The sequence below is a fragment of the Mandrillus leucophaeus genome, unplaced genomic scaffold (genome assembly GCF_000951045.1).
Source record: "Mandrillus leucophaeus isolate KB7577 unplaced genomic scaffold, Mleu.le_1.0 Scaffold388, whole genome shotgun sequence".
Taxonomy (NCBI): Eukaryota; Metazoa; Chordata; class Mammalia; order Primates; family Cercopithecidae; genus Mandrillus; species Mandrillus leucophaeus.
Window position 1 is genome coordinate 1,894,418 of NW_012104120.1, and position 25,072 is coordinate 1,919,489.

Below are 25,072 nucleotides of genomic sequence, written 5' to 3' on the forward strand. Positions count from 1 at the left end.
GGCTAATTTTTTTGTATTTTTTAGTAGAGATGGGGTTTCACCGTGTTAGCCAGGATGGTCTCGATCTGCTGACCTCATGATCCACCCGTCTTGGCCTCCCAAAGTGCTGGGATTACAGGCTTGAGCCACCACGCCCGGCCTGTGTTGCTATTTTTATTTGCATTTTCTCAGGCTCTCAATTATTTTGAACTATTGTGTAATCACTATTTTATTCTAAGTCTTCTCAATAGAGGCCATTTCAAATCCTTTGTGGAATAACAAAAGAGGAAACCAGAAGTCAGTAAACTGTCTCTAAGGGGAAGATAGTAAACATATTTAAGCTTTGAGGACCATACAGTCTCTGTAGCAACAGAGAACTCAACTACTCAACTCTGCCATTGTGGCGTGAAATCAACCACTGACAATATGTAAATGAATGGGTGTGCTGTGTTCCAATAAAACTTTGTGTACAATAGCAGGTGGCAATCCAGGTTTGGCCTGTGGACTGTACTTTACAGTATTTTAAAAGAATTTTAGAGCATCTGGGAAGTAATTTCCTCTTAAGTCGAGAAGTACTTAGCTTAGAAAAAAAAGTGAATGGATGGGAATTCTCTCCAAGATGTCTAGTCTCCACTTCTGGGTGACAGATTGTGGAAAAGCAGCTGTGAAAGCTGTCTGGGCAGTTTGGCTCAGGAGAGGAGCCGGCCGTGCCCAGGAGAGGTCAGTCCCTGACAGAGCAAGCTGTGAGGTCTGCCAGCGAGAGTGCATTCTCTGGCACACTGGCAGTGCCCACTCCTTGACAGGGGGTGGGAGGGGGCAATAGGGGCAGAGCTCTAGAAGTGCCCGGCCAGCCAGGTTCCCCAGCTCAGGCAAATGGGCCTTCAGCTACTGTGGACGCTGTTCATGGAAGGAATGTGTCTGCAGCTCCAAATTCCCACAGAGAAAGACAAGGGGAATCGTTGGGGAGAAATTCCTGGGCCACATTTTTCTTGCTGTTCATGTGGCCTGAAGCCATTGAACTTGGCCAGCCTGCCCAGGGAGGGATTTACAAAGCCCATTGTCCTTTCCCTGAAGCCTCACCCCCACCCTGCCCCCACCTGCTTTTTCCGACTTTCTTTCCTCCCCCATCCCCAGGAGAAATGCAGCATGGGAAAGAGCAGGAGGCCATGGGGCCAAGAGGGCTCTCTCTCCTTGCCATGTGGACAAACACAGCAGCAGCTCCCAAAGGGGACAGGTACTTCCCAGCGGCTGTGATGACATCAGACCCTACCATGCACTCAGGGTGGGAGGCAGTCTCAGTTGCCTGAGCAAGAGTCATTTAGTGGCATACATGCCACTTACTGTATGCCAAGCACTGTTCTGAACATTCTGCATAAATTAACTCATTTATCCGTGCAAGAACCCTATGACAATCTCCATTTTACAGAAGGGGAAATTGAGGCTTGAAGTGGTTAAGTGATTTATGTGGGTTCCAACTAGTAAGTGGAAAAGTCAGAATTAGAACTGAGGTGTCCGCCTCCAGGGTGATCCTTACTTTCTTACTTCTCGCTTTTACTATGTGTGACCCCTCAGCTTAGCATTCTATTTACAGATATCACCTTAATGGTCTGCAGTTATAGGAAAAATTCATTTTACAAAGCATTTGCAGTCAGTCCTGCATACCTTTTAAGGCTCCCAGAACCCCTATGCTATAGAACATGAGACCCTGTATATGAACTAGGCCCATCTGGTGTCTGGTCCACTCAGCTAGGGGCATAGTACTGTGCACACTCGGAGTTAACTAGTGCTCCTTGCACTGTTGCTGCTGCGGCTGCTGCTGGTGCTGTTAGGAGGGACCTCAGTTACCTGGAATGTGTCAGATCCTGGGTTTGTGTTTTCACAGCATCATAAGTCATTGACAAAACAACCTTGAGACTGATGTTGATAACCTCCTTTTACAGATAAGGAAACTAGGCACATCAATCAGGTAATTCATGCTTGCTGCTCTAACAATTCCCAAATCTCAGCAGCTTAATCCCTTAAAGACTCTTCTTGCTTAGGTCACTGGCTTCTGCAGGTCAGCATGAAAAGGGAGGAGGGAGTGGGCTGCTCCATGTGGTCACTCAGGGACCCAGGCTCCTTCTAGAACCTCAGTGTCCTCCTCTGAATCCTCTGCTGTGAGATGCAGGGAGAGGGGGCAGGGAATTTATCAGGGGATTTTAGGAGCTGGTGCTGACAGCAGCTACAGAAGCCTCTGAGGTCACTTGCCACTCCTACCCATGTTTCCTTGACCAGGGTTTAGTCATGTGACCCTGTCTTACTGCAGGGAGGATGGGAAGTAGAGTCAATCTTCGCGGCTGCAAGAGGAGCAGAGGCTTTGGCTGCCACACGGATCCAGAGGGGTGAGGTGCTGTAAGGGACAGTCAGGACTTTTGGCACCCAAGCTAGTGCTTTGCCACCACACTGCCTTGACTGAAACTGACTCCAAAGCTGTCTGAATTGAATTCCAACTTCTACCATCTTGAAAGACTCTCACTTCATGTGGACAACGAAAGGGGTGGAAGGTGCTGAGGGTTGTCAGTATTGGCTGTGACATGAAAAAAAGAGAATGGCACATGGCAAGTGCCCGACACCCTTCCTTTTCTCAGTGAAGCAAGCTGTGGCCAAGGGTGCTCACAGGTGGAGGGGAGGGAATTGGCAGAGTTTCTGCCCTGAGGAAAGGGGGGCATGGGCGCTTGCTGCTGCCACCTAGCTGTGGAAGGAGAAAGGCGCAGGATGGGGCCCGGCAGAGGCTGGCCTGGGTCCCGTCCAAAGCGTAGATAGATGTTGGGGTGGGGAAGGTCCCTTGTTCCTCGGGGTTTTGCTGCAGAAACTGCAACTCTTTGAGGGTGTTCTGCCTTCTGAGAACACCTCCACACTCTGCTTAATCTGGTGGTGAGGTCTCTGCCAGACGAGGGCACTGGGCTGCCCCAGGGTGGTGGGCACAGAGCTGGTATCTTCTAAGCTGGCCTTGGTGTTGCCAGTGAGATGACAGCTGTATAGAAATAGGGGGTTGAACCTGTGGAGCTGTCCCCAGGGGAAGGAAAGGGCTGCCAAGTCTCTGCAGGGTCAGGCAGGGGACCTTCATGCTAGAGGACAAAGTTTGCAAGCTCTTGTGCCCTCGCCACTATTTTCCAGGGTGAGTTGGCCTCAGATGGCCAGGTCAGACCCAGCTCTACTGTTGCATAGCTCCAGAAGACCACTGTCCCCCCACCTGCTAGTTACTCAGTACCAGGTTGACTCACTCAACCTCCAGTGCCTCTGTTTCCCCACTTCCTACAGCCAGGCCTCAATCCACCCAACAGACCTCCTATAAACCAAATCTCAAAAAACATTTTTCAGACTGTGGACACCAGTTCATTAGAGGGGTCATGAAATCAATTATGTGGACTTTGTCTGGAATTTTTACGAAAGAGATAGACTCACATAGGACAGAACATTCCAGAAGACGCAGAATATAGGAATAGCAGTGTTTGCTGAAGCCTCAGCTTCCGTTGCCCTGGGCTCCCAGGGGGCAATGTAATGTCTATTTCTTATCAAAAAAAAAGTGTGAAAACACTGTGTTGGTGTATTTGTCTCATTCCTTTCAGAAAACCTGGGCTCTTTGTGCAAATTAGTCCACAAATTTCTTTTCCTCACCCAGCTCTCTCAACCAATCACCCCTCTTCTACAGGCCAAAGAAGGGCACCATCCTTGCCAGGCCACTCAATAAAAAATAAAACCCATCACCAAGGGCTGCAAAGATTTCGCTGATACAGGAATCCCAGGAGGCCAGCTGCTTTCTAGCCTTGCATTTGCATATCTAAGAGGGCCACTTAAGTGACCCTTCACAGGACAAAGAAGGTTAGCTTCTCTTAATTTTTAAAAAATGAAAGGGAAGAAATCCTTCTGGTTTTCACATTCCTTCAGGGCAGCCTTTGCGGGATGACTGGTCTTGCAACTCTGCTCTGTTGCGTCAGCCAGAGGGTCCTCTGCTTCTCCAGCATCATTCCTGCGACCAGTATTCGTGGACCCCTGCTCTGTGCCAGACATGGAAGACTGTGGACCAGAGCCCCTACCTAGAGCCCTCTCCTCATCCTCCGGCTGTGTACATGTAATGAGGACAGGTGGCTCACATCCCTATCCAGCCTCGCTAGGGATGTGTTGGTCCTGTCCCCACATGCTCCAGCTCTGCCCCGAAGTCCATCAGAGGAGGCCTGGTTCTCCAGGATGCTGGAATTCTCAGTCTTTCCTGTGCTGACTTGATGGGAGGTTCTCATGTTTATTGAGCATCTGCTGTGTACCAGGCACTGCTGTATTCCAAAATCTCTGCCAAGGGCCTGCAAAGGTCATTACTGTCACCATCCAGTGAGACTCAGGGAGATGAGGTGACTTTCCAAGGTGGCACACATAGGGGGTGGGGGAAGCAGCAGGTCCTCTTCTGGGTCTCTTGGATGCCTGCAGCTCTGTTCTTCCCACCTGACCATAGGCCTCTGGGAGCAGCACAGGAAGTCCCAGGGGCTGTGCCTCGGGCCAAGCAAACGATACAGCATGGCTGGAGCAGCATGCTGCATGGATGGAGATGCTAGGCAGAGAGAGGGTGCAGGAAGATGGGGGACCCGCCAGGAGTGGACAGCAGGAACAGGAGCTTGGTCTTCTGGCCCCTGAGAGTGTGGACTGGATTCCAAGGTTAGTGAGCATGGGCCCTGCTGCGGAGGGCTAGTGGCCCTGGCAGTGTCACTCCCAATGCCACAATGGTATAAGTTTTCCATAGGGATGCCACAACTAACTCCCACAAACTGGGTAGCTTAAAACAACAGAAATTTCTTTGGTTAGAGTTCTGGGGGCCAGAAGTCCAGGATCACGGTGGAGCTCTAAAGGCTCGAGGGAGTAATCCTTCCTTGCCTCTTCCAGCTACTGGTGACTTCCAGGTTCCCTAGCAATCCTTGGCTTGTAGACACATCCCCCAACTTCTGCTTCTGCCTTCACATGACCTTCTTCCTTCTGTGTCTTTGTGCATCCTGTCTGTCCTCTCCTCTGCTTATAAGGACACCAACCATCAGATTTGGGGCCACCCTAATTCAGGATTACCTCCTCTTAGTTCATTTCATCCACAAATACCCTATTTCCAAATAAGATCACATTCTGAGGTTACCAGCAGGCATGAATTCTGGGGGACACTATTCAACTCGAGGCAACAACTTCCCTTCTTTCCCAGCCTTGGCCTTCCAAACTCTGTCCCCTCAGTCTCAAGTCAACACTATGTTCTTGGAACCCACAAAGGCAACTGACTTGCAAAAGACTCTCCAGACCTGGTGTTTTTCAGTAATTGTAATTCCAGTTTTTGGGATTCTGGTATTCCAGAATAATGTGCTTTTGAGAAATGCTGAACTATTAGTATTTTTGTGATACGTTTTTTTAAAAAATTAGAACTATTTACACCTGGGAATACACTACAGTAGGCGTTTGGATCCAGTAAAGGAAAGCTTGTTTAGAAAGCAGTTTTCTATTCTTCTACAACCCAGGAGGAGGGGAACTACGCTGCCTCCATCACGATAGAAATCTTTATTCTGCTTCAGAGACTTTCTAGCCTGGAATTTGCCCCAGGTGACCCACTGGCATCTCCACCTACCCACATGAACACTGGAGAGGATGACCACAAACCAGGAACGCTTTCTCTGAAATGAAACTAAAGCTCATGATCAAATAAAAAAATGTAGTTCCTGCCAACAAAAAAACAAGGGAGTTTAAAATAAAAGATATCTTCTAAAGTGTGGAAGAAGAAATGGAATTACTTGAAGATGAAAAACTCAAAGGATAATACTGGAAATTAGTTTGAAATTTAGCTTGGAACATCTCACCATTGCCTTGACCAGCCTAGAGTAAAAGAAAAGATTTCAGTGGCTGGAAAAAATGGGCACAAAAATGTGCTCATGATTCATATAACATCAAATAGTAGATTTTCATTCCAAATATTATCAGTAGTTCCTTTACCCTATAGGGTTTAGTTCATCACTTTTGAATAGTATTTTATTCATGTCATCTGCTAACAATTAGTATGAGAAGGGTAACATTTTTAACATTTATATTTCATAGATTTTTGTTTTCACTTAATGCTTCTAATATTTACTTTTTATTTGAAATGTCTAATATTTTAGCTGGATTTTAAAATGTTAGGTATTCTGAACACCTTTTCATAGAAAATATTGAAAATCAGTGTTGGTGTTTTAGCAATGCAGGGAATAAATACTTGTATTCCTTCGTGTTGTTTTGCTCTGGTACTGCAATTGTAATGCTGTACTAATCAGCTATTGGTAAAGAGCTGTAAAATAATTTAAATACATTGACTTATAATAAAATGTTTTATTTAAATTAATTTAGAGCCCTTACCAATAACTAACAATGTGCCAAGCAACACGTTTAACATCCTATATGGAGCTACTTTTGTCACAGCCATTTTTCAGATGAGGAGCCTGAAGTTTACAGGGTTCTGTGATTTGCCCTGGGCCTCAGATCTGGGAAGAGGCTGAGCCGTGATTGAAAATCAGACAGTATGACTGAGCACCTCGCCCTTAACCATGACCCCACAGTACAAATAATAAAGGGTGTCAAACAAGTCAGCCAATACATAATAACCATCATTTTCTAGCCATCTTTGCATTTGAGTTTATTATGTGCACTAGTACACACAGACTCTAACCCCATAGAGATCAGGCAGGTAAGATAAACTGAAAAAGCAGCTTTTGCTCTTGTTGCTCAGGTTGGAGTGCAATGGCACAATCTCGGCTCACTGCAACCTCTGCCTCCCGGGTTCAAATGATTCTCCTGCCTCAGCCTCTCAAGTAGCTGGGATTACAGGCATGCACCACTGTGCCCAGCTAATTTTGTATTTTTAGTAGAGACAGGGTTTCTCCATGTTGTTCAGGCTGGTCTCGAACTCCTGACCTAGGTGATCTGCCCGCCTTGGCCTCCCAAAGTCCTGGGATTACAGGCGTGAGCCACCGCGCCCAGTCAGCTCCTGTCAATTCTTTATATGGTGAAAGTAGGCCCAAATTTACCTTATAGAAATCTATATATTTTTAGTGGGTAAAATCCTGTGCATTGAAAAATATTGCATGAGCCAAACAAAATATGTCTATGAGCCAGAATCAGCCCATGGGTAGTCAGCCCTGGTTTGCAGCTCAGCTTTCAGCCTGAGAACTAGACCCCATTTCTTGTTATTGTTGCCTCTCCCAACCATGACTTTCAGCATTCTTTCTGCTTTTGGATGATTGCTCCTTCATTGGTTTAATTTATCAAGCACCTTTAAAGAACCATGCACCTTAAAAGCAGCACTTTGGAGCGAAACAACATCAAGGCTACCCAACCCTGGACTAGGAGTTCTTGAGGGAGGGGATCACATCTCAGGAGCTCCCAGTCCAGAGTTGGGTAGGCTTGATGTTGTTTTGCTTGAAAGTGCTGCTTCTCCAATCTTAAGATGCACACAGAGCACCCAGCACATACTGCAAGAACAGACTCTGTTTGAGGTGGCGTGGGTGAGGCCCTAGGGTCTGTGTTTCCAGCAAGCTCCCAGGTGATGCTGATGCAGCTGGCCCATGGACCACACGCTGCATAGGAAGGACCTACTCTGAGGAGCAGCCTGTGTCTCACAGGGTTCCTGAGCTGATGGTTGGAGGAGCCTCTGTACTTGGGCTTGGTTTCTCAGAGGTGACCTGGGTCATTCAACCCCCACCTACTAATCCCCTGCCACATTCCTCCCCACATCCTAATTTATCTAGGGATTTAGTCTAGCTGAGATCACTCGTAAAGAATTTTATCTACATCTTTGTTCTGCACTGGCACCAAGCATACTTCCTCCTGCGCATCACCCCTTCCTGTCCGGTGAGCTATCACCATCTGAGGGATTTCTGTTCACATCCTTCTGTGTCTCAGTGTCACAGAACCGTGGTGCCCAGCACCAGCCTGATCTTCTGTGAGCCTCCTGCTAAGAGTGTGACCCTGCTGAGAGTCAACCTGGAGTCTAGAACCATGCAGCTAGCCCACTGCAGGGCAGGATGCACCCCTAAAGGTCATGGAAGTGTCCCCTGTGTAGAACAGCCTGTGGGGTCAGGCAGGCAGAGTGTCACACTGAAGAAGAGAGGCTGGGCCAGTGCACTGGAGTATAGACCATGTTATGCACCCAGGAAGCCAGGCTGGTCCAGGCGGGCTGTCCTATTGGTGAGACACTAAAGGCGCCTTCCGGTTGGCATCATTCAAGAGATTTGGCTGCAGTTTAATCACCTAATTGAGACCCCGGCCTTGATCTGCAAGGATGAAGGTGCAGGCCACCCTCCAAGGGTGACATTCCCTATTGCGCTTCCTGGGGGAAGTTCGGTTAAAGGCTCCTTTGCTGTATTGGATCTGGAAGAGCCACCTGTGCAGTGTGTGCTGGAGCCTTGCTATCAGCAGGTTGGACAGAAGGCTGTAGGGCAGGGGACGGGCGCTGGAGGGAAGAGCACAGCGCAAGAATGTGGTGGGAGCTGTGCATGCCCGGCCCTTGGAGAGGCCACTTTCCCTCTCTGGATGTCAAGTTTATGAATGAGATGAGGACCATGATAAGATGTCCACCAAATTCAGGACTTGAGCTCTGAGGGCCAGTGCATTTGCAGGAAGAGACCAGCAAGGAATGTTCGAAGGTTGTACCCGCAGGATGGAGCCCAGCAGGACGGAACAGAGGGCCATGTTCTGCATTTAAATTCAGAAGCTCATGGTCAGGGCCAGTTTCATGGCCTTCAACTAGGGCGTGTGCTCAGTGACAACCCTGCCTCTTGAAGGGCCCTGCATTTAGAATTGAATGCTCTGCGGTTGCTGTCTTGAAATTCTTAATCATTCTATCTTTAAATCCGTGTTTTTTAAGTGACGTCGAATGGGCCAGTGGAGCGTATGCCGAGGGCTGGGGCCCTTCTGCGGTCCTGTCTCCTGCTGCCTCCGCCTCCTGTGAGTGGGTTTTCTTGGCTCCCTCCAGCCTCCTGGTTCCCAAGCCACTGCCTCGTCTCTCCAGGCCCTGCCCAGCGGCTGTTGTTGTCTTCCCCTTATGCCCGGCGGAGGCCTGAGCACAAGCATGAGGAGGCCTGGGGCTGGGGGCAGGCACCCCAGAGAGTTTTGGGGTGGAGTACGCTTAGGGTTGGCAGTGCCAGTGCCACAGGGTGGGTGTCTTTGTGGGGATGGGTCTGTCACCCACCCCCAATCCAGGTGCCTAGTGCCTGGCAGAGTGGAGGCTGAACACCCTTGGAGGTGGCCCGTCCACTGCAGGCTAGGGGTAGCAGGCTGTGGGAAGAGGAGCTGCCTGGCTGGACTTCCTTGCCCAGGATGGTGTCTGCATGTAGAAAGGAAGGCTCCAGAGGAGAGCTGGGGAGGCTGAGACCAGGAGTCATCTCCCTATTGGTGCCCATTTTCAGTACACCCTCAGCAGAGCACCCCGATCCCAGTGACTGATGGGAGAGGTACCTGGCTGCTGGTGGGCATGTGTGGAGCCACTTAGGGGCCCCTGGGTGTCCGTGAGGGTCTGTTCTCACTCCTTGAGTATCCATGTGCCCAAAGGGACACACTAGCTAAATATCAACTAAAAAACCTGGTGCGGGGGCTACCCCTAGGCCCACATAGGGATGTGCAGCCCTTCACATCCATTTGTGTGGCCATTCAGCCCTGCAGAGTCCTCCTTCCATCACAGTGGAGGAGCTCAGAGTTGCAGGGAAGCAGGGTGGCCTCCAGGCTCTTCACTGCCTTGGGGACAGCCCTCCTGAGCACAGTGCCCAGAATCAAACACAGTCCAGGGGCATCTCTCTGCATCCCAGACTCACACCACCCTGAGTGCAGCCTCAGGGCCCCCGCCTCTGGGGTGGCTCACCCACTCTGCTCAGGACCAGTTAGAGAATTTTTGGGGACTCAAGGCAAAAATTAAAATGCCCTGTATTATAAAAGGAAAAAAAGTGCCATTAAAGGGATTAAATATAAAGTTTTTTCACTTTTTTCTGCTGTCTCTTGACCTGTCAGTAAGTAGCTCTCAGACCAGCAGCACCAGTATTGTCCAGAGTTCATTAGAAATGTAGATTCTTTGACCCACCACAGGCCTCTGGAGCCAGGGAAGGGCCAGCAGCCTGGGGGATTCTGACATGCCAGGAAATTTGAGAAGCACAGCTGTAAAGCGATAATTATTAAGTTTTTTGTTTGTTTTAAAGCAACACAACTAAAATATTAAAATCTCATTGGAAGCGTGTTTGTCTATGACAGATAAAAGAAGAACTGGGGGAAAAAAAAAAAAAGAGAGAGGCTGGGCGCAGTGGCTCACGCCAGTAATCCCAGCACTTTTGGGAGGCCGCGGTGGGCTGATTGCCTGAGGTCAGGAGTTTGAGACCAGTCTGGCCAACATGGTGAAAACCCATCTCTACTAAAAATACAAAGAAATTAGCCAGATGTGGTGGTGTGCACCTGTAATCCCAGCTACTTGGGAGGCTTAGGCAGGGGAATTGCTTGAACCAGGGAGGTGGAGGTTGCAGTGAGCCAAGATCTCACTGCACTCCAGCCTGGGCAACAGACCGAGACTCTGTCTAAAAAAAAAAAAGAAAGAGAAAGGACTGTGTGGCGCCAGGGGAGAAACCGTCTGCACTTCTGCGTATTGTACTTCACATGATGGTCACAGCCGTCTTGCCAAGTAGGCAGTTTCCCTTCTATGATCAGATGATGAAAATGAAGCTCATGGGATTTAAGTTATTGGTCCAGGTTCTTTTAATGAGTGAGTGGCAGAGCTCAAATGTGAATCTGGCTCTGTCTTACTCCAAGACCGAGGCTCCCACACCCTCCCCATCCCTGCTGTTCTTTCTTTGTTCATCCTTCCTTCTTTCTCTTTCTCCCTTCTCTTCTTTCATTTTTGCCTGTAGAGCGCCTGTTCTATGCTGGTATTCTCCTCTAGGCCCGTGCTGTCCAATATGCTGCCACCACACATGTGGGTCCTGAGCACTTGAATGAAGCAGGTGTGCCTTAGCAACGGAATTGTCAATTTAATTTAATTTACATTAGTTTAAAAACTGACATTCAGTTCCATTGCTGAAAAACCTTTAAGTATGTTTGGAATAACTTGGGTATGTGACTCTACTACTTTTCAATCATACATTTTATGAAATCTAAATGACTATGAAAGATGGCTATAGTTAATTAATATATTACATCATTTCAAATAGCTAGAAGGAGGACAGTGAATGCTCCCAACACAAAGAAATGGTAAATGCTTGAGATGGTGATATGCTAATCACCCTAATCTGATCACTGTACAATATATCTATCAAAACATCACTATGTACCCCATGAATATGTGCAATTATTATGTGTCCATTTAAAAAATTAAAATAAATAAATATAGATCAAGTACTTTCAGTGAAAATTTAGTGTCTGCATGGAAATGTGCTTTAAGTGTAAATACCAATTTAGACTTGGAAGCAAAAAAGAATGTGGAATATTTCACTAATGTTTATTTTGATTACATATTGAAATGATAGTATTTGGAGCCAGTAGTTTAAATAAAATACATTATTAAGAATAATTTCACTAGTTTTCTTTCCTTTTAGTTTTAAAAAAATTTAAATTTTTAGTCTTTGTGAGTATGTAGTAGGTGTATATATTTATGTAGATGTTTTTACATGTGTACTCACTAGAAAATTTACAACCACAAACATGGCTTGCATTACATTTCTATAGAAGAGCGCTGCTCTAGGACACGATTTTGGCCAAAGAAATGATCCTGCTCAACGGGCCTCTTTCCAGGGAGCCTGCAGGAGTTTCCCACACCTGGTCCTGTGCTAAGTTGAGAGAAGTGAGGCTAAGACAGGAAAATCCCACTGCAAGGCCAGGAAGTGTAAGAGCCACTCCCACCTCAGGGGTGGGGATCACTCACAAACTTCTCATCTAATTTCATCTCTGTCATTACCCATCATCTGGCGCTCTGCAGACAACCTCAGCAGGGGCTGTGCGAGGTCAGGCCAAGACTCAGGCTGGCTGGTACCAGGTGCTGAGACAGGCCGGTATCAGCATCCTCCCCACTCAGGCGGCGGCTAATGTGATCAGGGATGCTCTGGGCATGTCAGACGCACGGTATCAGTCTCCTCTGCGGAGTAATCTGTGCACACTGGCTCCCCTTCAAGGTCAGGCTTTCCTTCAGAACAGCAGGCAACAGTCTCCTATCTGCTCCAAGGGCAGGCTGGATAAGGCCAGGCAGCTACAAGCTCCATGCCTGAGGGCGACTTCAATGACCTTGTGTAGCCATAAGAAAGGCAGGAACTGGCTCCCTCTGGGCAAACTTTGCTATAGAATGCCCGCTGATGCCATTCTACTAGGTCAAGCAGACACCTCAGAGGTCACTGGGCCAGCCCTCTCATCTTACACCCGGGGAAACTGAGATTCAGAGAAGAGAAGAAACCTAATCTGGTTGCCCTTGAGAGCTAGGGTCTGAGCTGAGTCTGGAAGCCACTTAAACAGGCCCCGAGGCAGAGATGTTGTTAGTGATCAGGACTCCCTGGCTTGATCCTGGAGAACTTGGCACATTCACTTGTAAATGCACTCAGGGCTCTGCTTTAAGCAGCCTGGCTTCTGCACTGCCTCCCACAGGGGTCTCTGTTACTCCTTTGGCAGTGTGGTCTTTTCTGTCAACACTGCCAGAGTGGGGGTGGGCATAGAATAGACATTGGTGGAGATGAGCATCAGACATTACAATCCTTTGTAAGCCCCTCAGTCACTCTACCCTGAGTGATCTTTCTAACACATAGTTTTGGTTTTATTTTTAAGGATTCAAATATACTTTACTTCTTTATAATGCCATATTTTAACGGGTACATGGAGCTTTTACGTGACATCAATTATGATTTGGGTTATAAACAACTCAGTATGACACCAACTGGGATGATTACTGATGTCTCCATTCCGTTAGGGGTGACCCTGGCAACAGGGCACAGATTCCATCCTATTACAATTTGTGTTGCAACATAGGTCCATCCGGGCAGTAGAGAAGGAGGTTCCCCTAGCTAACATGGCATTACCATATCTGTCATGAAAATCATGTGTACATTTCTGGCTGCTCTACCTTTCCATTGTTTGCTGAATACTTTGAACTCGGAGGTTACTTACTGTGCTGTTGGCCAAGGGAAATCATGAAGCTGAAGATGAAAGTGTAGCAATGCAGCTGCTGCTTTGGTGCAAATTTGCTTCAGGTACCTTGCAAATATCTCTGAAAAGGCCCAGTTTGGGTTTTAGCCATCCCCCCTGTCAGTTGAACATGGTCAGTGACTAAAGTTCAAGCCTCTTTGTCCAGCATCCAAGGCCCTTCGTGACCTGGTCCTGTTCAACTTTCTACCCGCATCATCTGCTCCCTGAGCCTCCTGTACTGAAGAGCTTTCCAGCCTCTGTGTCTTGCATACTCCAGCCCTGACTCTGGGAAGGCCCCTCTCCTCTCTGCCCATCTGGATAATGTTTGCTTTTGTGTCAAGTCTCAGCTTGAGTGAAACTATCCCCAACCACTCTCTGGGGAAAACAAGTCCTACCGGCTGCTCTGGGCTCTCAGTCAGGGACACCTCTATCAGAGCACTCATCACACGGCATTGTGATGAGATTGGGTTGCTGTTATTAATCATAACGATTAATGATTAGAGAGCATGCAGGGAGAGGGGAGCTTATCTAGACCAGATACTTACTATGAGCCAGGATCTGGGTTCTCACTGAATCCTCACCACAACCCAAGGTGCTTGCAATATTCCCACCCCACTGAGGCACAGAGCCCTCTGTGACTTGTCAAAACCTACTCAGTCCCTGAGTGGCATGGCTATGCTTCCATCCAGCTCTCCCTGACTCTGGCTTGGAGAGATGGGTGGTCTGGAACAGCACTGACTAGACACTGTGAGGTCCTTGGTGTCTGTTGAGAGTGCATGGAAAATGGGCACGAACAGGAAGATGGCTCCCGGACTCGCCTCCCCAGCTCTTCCTCGGAAGCTTCCTTTCTACATGCAGACACCAGCTTGCCCAGGCAACATCTGCATCCGTGTGTGGTGCGTCTGGGGACAATCAACCCCATGACTCTGATTCCCATAGGACACAATGCTAGCTTTGCTACTACCCTGGTCTCTGAAGACTGGTTGGAGCTAAAAACCCAAGACCTCAAAGCCATCCCTGTCCAGGCCTCCTATTGCCTGCAGGATGCCCATCCTGTGTTTGGGGAGTTGGAGGGAGGTCCCAAGGAGCCCAGTGGGAGGGAAGGAGTGTGGACCTCTGTGGGAGGGCAGGGAGTTTGCCAGGCCTCTGAATGGTGCAGCTGGTGCCTGAGTCTCCTGACCCTGATCTTGAGAAATATGGGGCTCCCAGCCCAAAGCAGACAGGTGCTCCAGGATGGGGACTAGACCCAGGCCTCAGAGCAGCTGTGGTACCCTTCACATCCTTCTGCACCAGGAAACAGAGCAGTCTCCTCCTCCTCCTTTTCCTCAGATCCAGGGTGGCCATTCACATCTTCTTCAGGCTAATCCTCAGCACTGCACACTTAGGTCCTTCCCCACAAGTAGGAATTGCTCCTGAGTGTGGGGGGCCATCGGTTCAGTGCAATGTTGTTGAAAAGGCACCCCGTCCTGGCCCCTTGTCTGGCACTTGGAAAGAGCAAGGCCAATGATATTTCACTCAGTCCTGCAGAAATATACTCATGGACCATCTGGAGCAGTGAACATTTGACAGAGCCTGGCTGTTTGTCATCTACTCTCCCCTCTGGAAGGCACCCAAGTTCCTTCGGAGTCTCCTTGCCCCCACTAGGTGAAGCCTTGGGAGGGCTGGTCCAGATGCCAGAGTGGACAGGCCCTCACCATCCCAGTGTAGTCAGGGGTGGTCATGTAGCCTAAGCACAGATACTGTGGTCTCTGAAGACTGCTTGGAGCTGAAAACCCAAGACTTGGGGCTTTCAGCAAGTGAGCCATGCCAGGATTGCAGAGCCAGACGAGATTCAACCTTCCCAGCACAGAGCACCACCTACCTGCCAGCCCCAGCTCCTGACCCCGTGATAGACCAGTCACTTGTCCCGTCCACAAGTCTCACTCCCATCCCATCCCTGATTTCTGGTGAATTTCCCCTTTGCTAGAGTTAGCCAGAGCTGGCTTCTGCAAACCGCTCCCTCCAGGACTCTTAATCTCCACTCCCCCGGCCCCACCCCATTTACAGTTACTCACTAGAAGGACTTATGGCTCTGGTCTCAAGCCTGCAGCCAACCCACTTGGTTCCTTTTGATAGCACCAACCCACTTGGTTCCCTTCAATAGCATTGTGCTAATTCCAGAAGATGGATTTTAGCAACGAGTTACAAAGCTTAACAGATGACCTAATTCGTCTCACCAAACACGGCCGTCTTTTGGGGACAGGTCTTCTCTGGGATCTTAGCAAATCTTTTTGCCCAGAGTGCCAAAGCAGGTATCTCCACTCCCCACCCCTTCCTTGTGGATTTAAAGCCTGGGGCTGGATGCCAACATCAGCAAAAAGCCCAGGTCTGAGAGGCCCCCAGGATCAAGTCTGCAAGGGGTAGACAGCTTTCAAAGGGCTAGGAGGGGCAGGGTTTGCCAGGCAGCTGCCCTGGCAAGAGAGAAGTACCAGGTGGGCAGGACCTGGGGGTCCTCGAGTCTCAGTCCCTTTGTGGGGCCTGGCTCTTTCATGTCTGCCCCGGGGGAGCCAGCCTCAGCATGCTGAGGAAGAGCAGGGCTCTGGGGTTAGAGCTGGCTCAAGCTGCAGTTCCACCGTTCACCGGCCCTCAGATCCCAGCAAGTTACTTAGCTTGTCAGAGTCCCAGGGGCATTGCCTGTTAGATGGGTTAGTAGATGTTAGTCCCAGGAGTGTGGTGAGGATAAACGTGGTGTGCTCAGCCTCATTCCTTAGAAGGAACTCAGTGAATGTTTAGCCCACTAGCACTCACACACACCTTGGTCTACAACGTCAGGCACTCAACAAATATGATATTTATTAGAAAGAATCATGTTAATTCTCTCTCCAAGCCCTATGCTCCCAGGCTGGAAGGGAGTTTAGTCCCAGCTACTATTGAGATGGAGGGAAGGGGGCCTCTTTGCTGTGGTCAGGTTTACATGGGGTCTGGAAAAGGAGGATGGACTGTTCTCGGTCCCTCCTGGTCACCTGATGTCTTTACCTGCAGTCACTTGGGGCTGGAAGCTAGGTAGCTCCCCTGCCTTTCTTGACCATGGTGTGTCTGTCTGAGGTGGGACCCTGGCGCCTGGAGCCAGTTTTCCTAGTGGCACCATGCCTGTCACCTTCCTGGGGCATTGCTGGGGGCAGGGTGACCAGTCTAGGGGAATACTTCCCTTCTGACTCCGTCCACATCAATTATCTGGGGTGGGAGAGCAGGGGATTTCTCCTTTCTGCTCCAGGGACCTCACCTTCCCCCGAGGCAAGTGGCCTAGGGAGAAAAAAGGGCCAGGAGATCAAAGCACAAACCAGCATCTTATGTATTTTATGGTCCTCCTCCTCCTGGAATAATAATTATTAGAAATAAAACGTGGTTATAGCTTTTCCTGCCCCCAGTTAACTCAAACCTCCTCTCACTTCCCCTGTGAGGCCCATCTCATTCACCCTTCCAGGACTCTAAGTACTCCACTGTCTCTACACCAGGGGCGGCCTCTCCACCTTGGACCCTGAGCCCCCTCAGCAATGTTTTTTGCAAGCCCTCCAGATGAGGCGGAGGCTCACTAAAGCTTGAGAACCACTGCCTGATGCCATTCTCCTGCCACAGAGGACAATTTTTCATTCTGGCAGAAAGCTTAACCTCCTGTTGCTTCCAATCCTTACATTAAATTCAGTTACCTATATGCTGAGCACCTTGAAACTAAGGTGTGAAGGAGACACACAGCCCCTGTGCCCACTGTGCTTGCCCATTGCTGCTTCTGCCAAGCTGCTCTCCCTGATTCTTCACCTGGCTGACCCTCACTTAACCCTCAAAGAACAGGGTGGTTGTCACTTTATCCTGGAAGTCCCATGTACTCCCTGCGTGCATTAGCGTCCCCTCCTCTGGGCTCACACAACTGCCTTTTTACCCTTCTCTTAGCCCTTCTCATCCTGTGAGTCAATGTCTGCCTTCCTGCCTGTCTCCCTGACCTTGTTAATTCTGTGAGGGGAGGGAGGTGTCTTTCTTACTCCAAGGTAACAGATAATTATGCAGAATGGCAGGACTACTGACTGTTCACCAAACCAGGCTTGCCTTCCTCCTGGAAAGAGCTGGACTCCATTTCCCCAACTCTCTTGCTCCTAGGTGTAGCCATCTGACTGCATTCTGGCCAATGGGCTGTGATGGGATGATGGGGCCACTTCCAGCCCATTGGCCTCCCAGGCATGATGGCCTCCTAGCATGGAAACAACTAGGATGCTTTTGCAAGTCACAGGTTTCAGATGGTGAAACCAAGAAACAGGAAGATTCTGGGAGACCAACTGCCTGCCAATCACAAGTGTTCTTTTTTGACTTTATATGAAAGACAAATACATTCTTGTGTCAAGATCCTGAGATTTGGGGGTTATTCCAGCAGTTCACTTACCCTAATACAAAAAGCTAAGCTCACTGGAGAATAAACATGAAAGTTATTTCCCCAATAACTATGCGTATCACTTCCCACCTTCCCTTTGAGTAGCTGCTGGCTTGGTGATTTTCCCAGGGTCCAGAGTGTGTGCCACTCTTAGTTATTCTAACAGTCTCATTAAGGATGTCTCCAATCCTTAATTCTGTTCCCTCACATCTGGATCAAAGTTCTTCCGTGCTGCTGCCCCAGCACTGTGGCCCTCGGGGATTGGGGTGTGCTGGCGTAGATGGGGGTTGCTTCTCCTAGACTCTTCCCTGAACTGCACCCTGGGCACTGGGGTGGGAAGGAGGCAGAGGGGAAATGCAGACATTTCTTTGCTTGCCAGGCAAGGTTGCAGTTCCCTGCCTGGTGAATGGTGTTGTGAACTGGCGCAGGGGCACCCTCCCAACCAGCTCCTCTGGCCACTGGTGATCTGTTGTGAGTTCTGACCTCAAATCTCAGCTCACTTCCTGCAGGTGGCATCTTGCCTGTCTGCCCTGCACTAAGAGAATTCCAGAAAGTCTGATGGCCCATGTCACCCTCTTTTCTCCATCAGTGCCCAGGCCTGTGGGCCCACAGAGGCTTCACATTCTGCTCCTCTTGAGAACTGGAGCTTATGGCAGGAGGTGTGGCTGGCCCCACTCTCTGCTTGGCAGAACCCCATTTGCCATCAGTCCTCAACTAGATTTTCCTTGCCTGGTAACCATGAAAAGCAAATCTTGTGTGTAAGCAACTGTCCAAGCAAGACACAAATGCCAGTCACCCTTTCTCTCAGCCTCCCTTAAACTTTACAAGTGGTTTTCCTGCATGTTCCCACAGCTTCAGGGAGGAGACCCTCACCTCTGCCCAAAGCAATTGCTCCCACCTCTCAGTACGCTTTATATACTGACCATGTCGGGGAAGCAGTGGCAGGCCACAGCCACAAGACAACGGAAGTCCCACTGGCACGAAAGCCCCCTTATGACTGTGTTTTCTCTGTGTCTTGCTCAGCGGCTGGATGTGCAGGTTCTCAGATGCTTTTGGAACCAGAGGTGTATGCTGTATCAAAGTCCAAGACCTCCCAGCTCAGAGGGGAAAAATGCTAGAAGCTGTAGGAAGCCCCAGATGGCCAGATGCCTGTGTTGGAGGGCAATTTTAGTGTGTGGCTTTGGAAGCCAGATGGCCTAGTCTCAAGCTCCACTCCTATCTAGCTGTGCTGGCTGAAAGGCTGGGGGTGGGCAACAGGGCCTGCACTTTCTGGCCCAGAACTGGCAGATCTCTCCACTAGATGGCACTCACAGTATAATGTTTCCTCACTTTAATTCTACTTTGAAAATATTGTCATTTTTTATACCGTTGAAGAGCACAAATAGAACTATGGCTGAAAATTTACATAGCTGATTCTACGCATGACCATCCTTGGAATTCTGCCACATTTCCAAGAGTTGCCAAGTTTTCCCTCCTCTTGGGAGTGCTGGCTGGAGAGTGAGGGACCATTGTGGTGTGACTGGTGCCACAGGCAAGCACACGCATAGCCTGGAAGTGACCCTGGGTTTGTCCTCCTTCCTCATATCCTGCCCTGATTTCCCGGCCTAGGCCCAGACCCCAGGCTGGGCTGTTAGGCTCCTTCCTGAGCCTGTTAGTTCACTGCTCTCAGAGCCTGCCACCCGGCAACCTCTGAACTGTAGGAGAAGCCCTTGTCCCCCCAGCTGCACTCGCTGCCCCTCACCCACCCAGCCTGAATTTCCTCTTGGTCTTTGCACATTTCCCCCAGGGGCTGTGCTTGGTGCACACTGGCATGGCCCACTTGGTGATACTTCCTGCTCCTGCCCCCAGGTAACTGTGCTCGGCATCGTGAGGATAAGTACTTATTGTGCCTTGAGCTCAGGAAGAAAATGTCCCCAGACTCCTTAAGGGCAGAAATTGACCCCTGCTCATCTCAGTGCCCCGCAAGGCTGGCTCAAAGCTGAGGTCACACTACAGGTTTGCTGAGTTGGACGTGAACGGGTTTCTTGGCCTTCCTGTGACTGCATGTTGCTGTGATTTAAGGTGGGTTCATCCAATCTTCTTATTCATTTTTAGCTCCAATATGGCATACAGCTGAAGCCTCAGTCAGAAACTGCTGTAACAGGAAGCCCACCCTTCTGGGGTCAGGCTGACCTGGGAGGGTCCAGGCTCCCCTACCTCCCAGCTGTTTGGCCTCGCAAGATTCACCTTACCCCTCTGGCCTGACACCTTCATGGGCTACGAAGGACGGGGAGCTTTGCCAGCTGCAGCCAGAACCAAGCATGAGCTTCGAGTGCAGCCTCCCAGGTCCCATCTGAGCAGGTTGATAGGAAGTACCCCAAGTCTGGAGCCCCCAGTGGGAGGGGAGCAGAGGGGACCACTCTTGGGCCTCCGGCAGCACTGGCATTGTGCTGTGCTCTGCAGATAGCTGCATCGCACTCCGCAAAGGCTGACTAGACCACTCACCGCCCACCACCCATCCTGCTCTCCCTGAGCTGCTCAGCAGCTGCATGAAGGCTGGAGGGCAGAGATGGGCAGCTCTGGGGATCTGTAGGAACCTGATGAGCAGGCAGGCTACTGTTGCTGTGCTTGAGACAAAGGAGTTCAGGAACTTTCCTTCCTGTAACAAAGTCCTTAGACGTCCCCAGCCCAGGTAGGGAAAATGCTAGAATCTGTAGGGGTCCTCAGATGGCCAGGTGCCTGTGTTAGAGGGCAAGGGAAGTGTGTAGCTAAAAGCCAGAATGTCTGGGCTCAAGCCCCAACTCCGCCACTAGCTGTGTGTCTCGCTGGGGATTCTTTCTAATCCCCATGGTCTCTTTTTGTGCAATAGGTGTGACGACATTCCCTATCTTAGAGGGATGTTGGGAGTATTGTGGGAGGCGGAATAATCATCCTCAAAGATGTCCATCTTCTAATTTCTGGAACCTTGTGACTATGTTACCTTATATGGTAAAGGGTCTTCTCCTACCGCCCCCCTATACCCCCAACACCACTGGCAAGAGTCAAATAAATTCTTGTATATAGCTCTGACCCAGATAATGAACTTGCACACAGGTGATGTCCCTTATCTGGTCTATGGGGCACACACTCAGTGCCTTTCTGAATTGATAACTGGAGTGTGTTGACCTCTACCTTCTAGTTCTGGCCTTGACTCATTACCCCTCTCCCTGGGGCCAGGGGCCGCACCCCTCCCCTAGATGGCAGGGCCCTGCCTACCTCACTACTTGCATTTCTTCTCTATCTTAACAGCTGAGATCTTTTCTCCTGGTTCCACAGTCAACCTCTGCTTTCTACTCCATACCCCGGGATCCCTTTGTTACCACCTTCTGATGTGCAGTTTTACTTCAAAGATTTTTGCATTAGATGAAAAGGAATACCTAAGTGAAACCACAGGTACTTGAATTTTGCACAGGGGCATACAGTTGGAAAGGGTGTTTCTGCACTTCAACTTCAGCCTGTGCCCCTGGGAACTCTAGTACGGATAGGACAAAGGCAGACATGCCCCTGTCCCAGGCAGGATCTGCTCATACCTGTTCCCAAAGAGCCTCTGCTCGTGCCCTGAGCCTGGGGTGCTACCTCAGTGGACAGCCAGTAGATCATTTCTCAGGATGGCTGGACTGGCTTTACTGCTTTGCGAACAGTCATAGACTTACTAGTTCACAGGGCCCCAGTGAGGCCCTAGCACTCTCAGTTCATAACCACCGCTTCTCAGGATGTCTAAATTCAGCTGACACTCTTGGTGCCTTACTCAGATCCCTCAGCACTCACTGTTCCCATCACGCTGCAGTGGTCTGCTTCCTCAAGCACCTGCAACTGTTCCTGGAGGCTGTCTCTGTCTGCAGAGTTTGGTCCATGTGAGAGGGTAGGCCGGAAATGTCGGTTACTCCCCAGAAAGCAGTTCTCAAGGACTGGGTGGTCGGAGTGGGTGGGTAGAGCCCCAGCCTCACTTCTTGGATGAGACCCCTCTGAGGCCTGTTCTGCACTGTGTCCAGAAGCCCCTGCGGGAACTGAGCCAGGGTGCCTGCAGCAGCAGTCCACTCACTAGCACGCCCTGGCTGGCTTTCCTCCCTTCTTTGACTCCCTTCCTCATGCCAGATCCTTGTCTCAGGCTCTGCTTCTGGGGGAGCCCAAGCTAAAGAAAACACTGGCTGACAGCAGAGCCAGCCCTGCCATGTACGTTGGCTTCTCTGCGAGGCACTTTTACTTAGTTTGTTAGCAACGACATTGTCAACTTGGAAGTTTAAAATATTGTTTTATAACTGCTAACGTGACAGTAGAACAGTTCTTTAGGAAAATTATTCCCCTTCCTCCTGCCACATCCCAAATCTCTGCCTTGAAATTTATAATCATCCATACTTAAATATTCTCAATCTGTGCTAGTGTTTTTCCCTGGCTTTATTTCCAGGTATTGTGTTTGGACTTTCACCCTGAGATGTTCCCATTGACTGGTTTCTTTCCTTGTATTTATCGTGAATTTAGAAATCCTCATTTCACATTACCCAAAAGCTCATTGTCCAGATAATTGATGGGACTTTCTAATTTCTTGCCCATGTGAGTATCCTGTCGATTTGGCCCACATTTCCGAGTCATGCCTGGAGACTGTGCTGTGGCTCCTGTGGGAGGAGCGTCATGAAGGTCCGCCCTTCCCAGGCCAGGGGCATGGAGACACCCCCACCAGGGCAGCAGAGCTGGAAGGTGCTCAGGCCTACCTGGACTGATCTCAAAGAGGTGCTTCCCTGGGTCCTCGGGGCCAGGAGGAAGTTCGGTCACCTGTGTCCCTTGTAGAGAAATAAATCCCTAAAAAGGAGGCAAACACAAACACAGGGAGCATGAGATGATGGGGAGGGGACTGCTGTCGTCAGGGTCCCCAGAGAGGAGAGGTTAGGACCTGGGGCCTTCCAGGCCCTGGCTGGGAAGGCTGGGCCTCAGCGAGAGGCACACACCTCCTCTCCCAGGCAGAGATGAGGCCTACTCAGGGTCCCAGGTGGATTAAGGTAGACACTGTTGTCTGCATACATGCTTGGAGGAGCTGTGCCCACAGGCAGGGGGAACTCTGGAGCAGGGAGGGAGGCTGCCACCACTGGGAGTGCCTGATCCAGTGTGCCATCTGTGGCCTTTCTGGGCCAGCAGGGTTTTAGGCTGGAGAGGGGTCAGGGAGAAGCCTGGTACTGTGGCTACTGAGGCAACATGGGGGAAAGGATCAACAGATCTGTGTGCATCCAGTCCTGCCACCTCTTGGCTAGGTGAGATTTCATTTATTTACCTATGAGGTAGGAGTCAGCTACCATGCGTACGGTACCCTGCTACAGAGAGTGCCAGGTGCCTGGGATGCATGTGTATGCATGACAAAGGGTGGCTCCACCTGCTCTCTAGTGCTGAGGTCTGGCAGCTGGGCTGAAAGATGCAGAAAAAGAGCATGGGCTGTGGGGATCCGGAGGCTGGCTTTGAGTCCCAGCCTTGCACTTCCAGGCTGTGTGATCTCAGGCAACCCGCTCAATGTCTCTGAACCTGTTTCCATGTCTGCACAATGGGACACTAAGTCACACGTCTCAGGAGGGTTGAGATGCCAGATTCCCATGTGGTAAGTCCTACTCAAGAGAATGAGGTGTTACAACCGCTGTGACTGACCCTTCCCCAACCCCCAGGTTAGGCAGGGCCTCCTTTATCCTCCTTCTGTGTCAGTGACTGTGAGCTCTGCTGAGGTCTTTATTTCATTCTGCTTGGTTTTGCTCAACTCAGACTTGGTATGGCTTGACTACACATTTTTGGTCCTCTCAATGGGAAACCCATTTTGAATTCCATTGCTGCAACCAACTGCCTGGGTTCAAATCCTGGCTCAGCTACAGAAACATCCTGGTTCAACCTGTCTGTGCCCCAGTTTCCTTATCTGTGAAACAGGAATAATAAAGTACTTTGTGGGGATGTTTGGAGCATCAAATGAATTAGTACTTGGAAGTTCTTAGAGCAGTGCCTGGTACACAGTTCTCACTGTGTCAGTGTTTGCTCAATAAATGCCTGCTATTATTGTATGTCAGGGCTCCACACCTAGTGGGTCACCGTATCCCTGTGTCTGCATTTACCCAGGTGAGGGGCAAAGTCACCTGCTGCATCCAGGTCGCCTCCTGCCCCAACCCCCATGTGAACTCACAGAGTACACCCCCCCAGTATTTTCCAGGCAAATCCTGGCTTTCACAGGGTGATGGGAACCTCCCACCTGCTGCTAGAATCTTGTGCCGCAAGGACACATGGAAATGCCTCTTCTCATTTAAGCAATGTTAATGCGGAAAGGCAGAACGTCATCCTTACCCGCAGATGCTTGCTTTAGAGGGATTACAGCAATAAACCAGAGAACCAGCTGGTAATCTTTGTAACTGAATTAACGGTTACTTTCTTGCTAGAGAACTTGGAGCTACTGGAAATAAATTAGGATCTCAGCCCCAGGATGGAGAAATGTGCTCGTTAAAGGGCATGGGTGAGATCCATCACTAGCTAATGGGATGCTTCTCGGGCGTTTGCTGTTTCAGTAACAGAGTCCCTGTGTCATTCTGGATACTTTGCTGTTTTTTTTCTGTGTCCTAAAATCTGTCATCCATACAAGGAGAGTAACAATACTGACATTGACATTGCTTTCTACTACAGCTAAATGGAAATGCAGTAATAGCTTCTGATTATGAAGACTGTACTATATTCCTGGCTCTTTGCCTAAGTTATTGGATTTAATGTAGAGGCCCCAGGGGGTAGGTACTACCATTCCTGTCTTCCCAGACAAGCAGACGGAGGTCAGCAAGGTGATGCAACCAGCCCTGTGCCCACCGCCCACAAGGGTGTGCTGGAGACATTGGCTCAGGTGTGCCCAATGCTGGAGCCGCAGGCTTTACCCTTTGCTTCCCTACCTTTATCATGGCAGCCAGCAACTGACTTTGTTTACAAGAAGCCACAGTGGAGAGCCAGGCTCTGACTGTGGGATCCACTGGTCACTTCTCAGGGGAATCTCAATGTGCCCCCCACCACTGCAGGGGCCCTAGCACTGTCCCTCGGCTGCCCAGATTCCTCTGCCTCCCACAGGTCAAGAATGTGGCTCCGGGACTGGGTGGGGGGTGGGGGCCTGGGGAGCAGAGGCTGTCTGCTCTCCAGGCCCTGGTATGACGTTTGCTAAGACTGTGATGAAAAGACGTGAATGGAGTCAGAATATAGCATTAGCTGAGACACTCAGGGTAGATCTCAACATTGAACATGCTTTGGAGTCACCCCAGGGCTTGTTAAAACACGGAGAGCCTGGTGTTTTGGTGGTGTCTAATAATGGGGTCTCTGAAAACTATAAAGTACCCTGATTTGGAGTGTTTGCTAACTTCAGTGATATAAATACCCTCCCCCTCCATGGCCCATTTTATGACATCATTGCATGTGGAGCTGAGAAGAGATGCACCATAGTGTTTGCACCACATGGATGCAATGGATGTCAGTAACCTCCAGAGCTTAAGACATAGTACATGAAGTCATAGTATATTA

At 49.7% G+C, this 25,072-nt stretch overlaps 1 protein-coding gene across 4 annotated transcripts in view; it reads right to left on the reverse strand.

The window, feature by feature from the left end:
* The window catches only part of ARHGAP22 (Rho GTPase activating protein 22), a 206,275-nt gene that overhangs the window by 88,575 nt on the left and 92,628 nt on the right, over nucleotides 1-25,072 (reverse strand). For 3 of the 4 annotated variants that reach the window (XM_011990940.1, XM_011990941.1, XM_011990939.1), the window contains exon 3: nucleotides 22,273-22,360. In XM_011990940.1, coding sequence (XP_011846330.1) covers nucleotides 22,273-22,360 — 88 coding nt within the window. Of the gene's footprint in view, nucleotides 1-22,272; nucleotides 22,361-23,381; nucleotides 23,499-25,072 lie in introns of those variants that run through there. The other variant, XM_011990943.1, reaches the window with a different exon arrangement.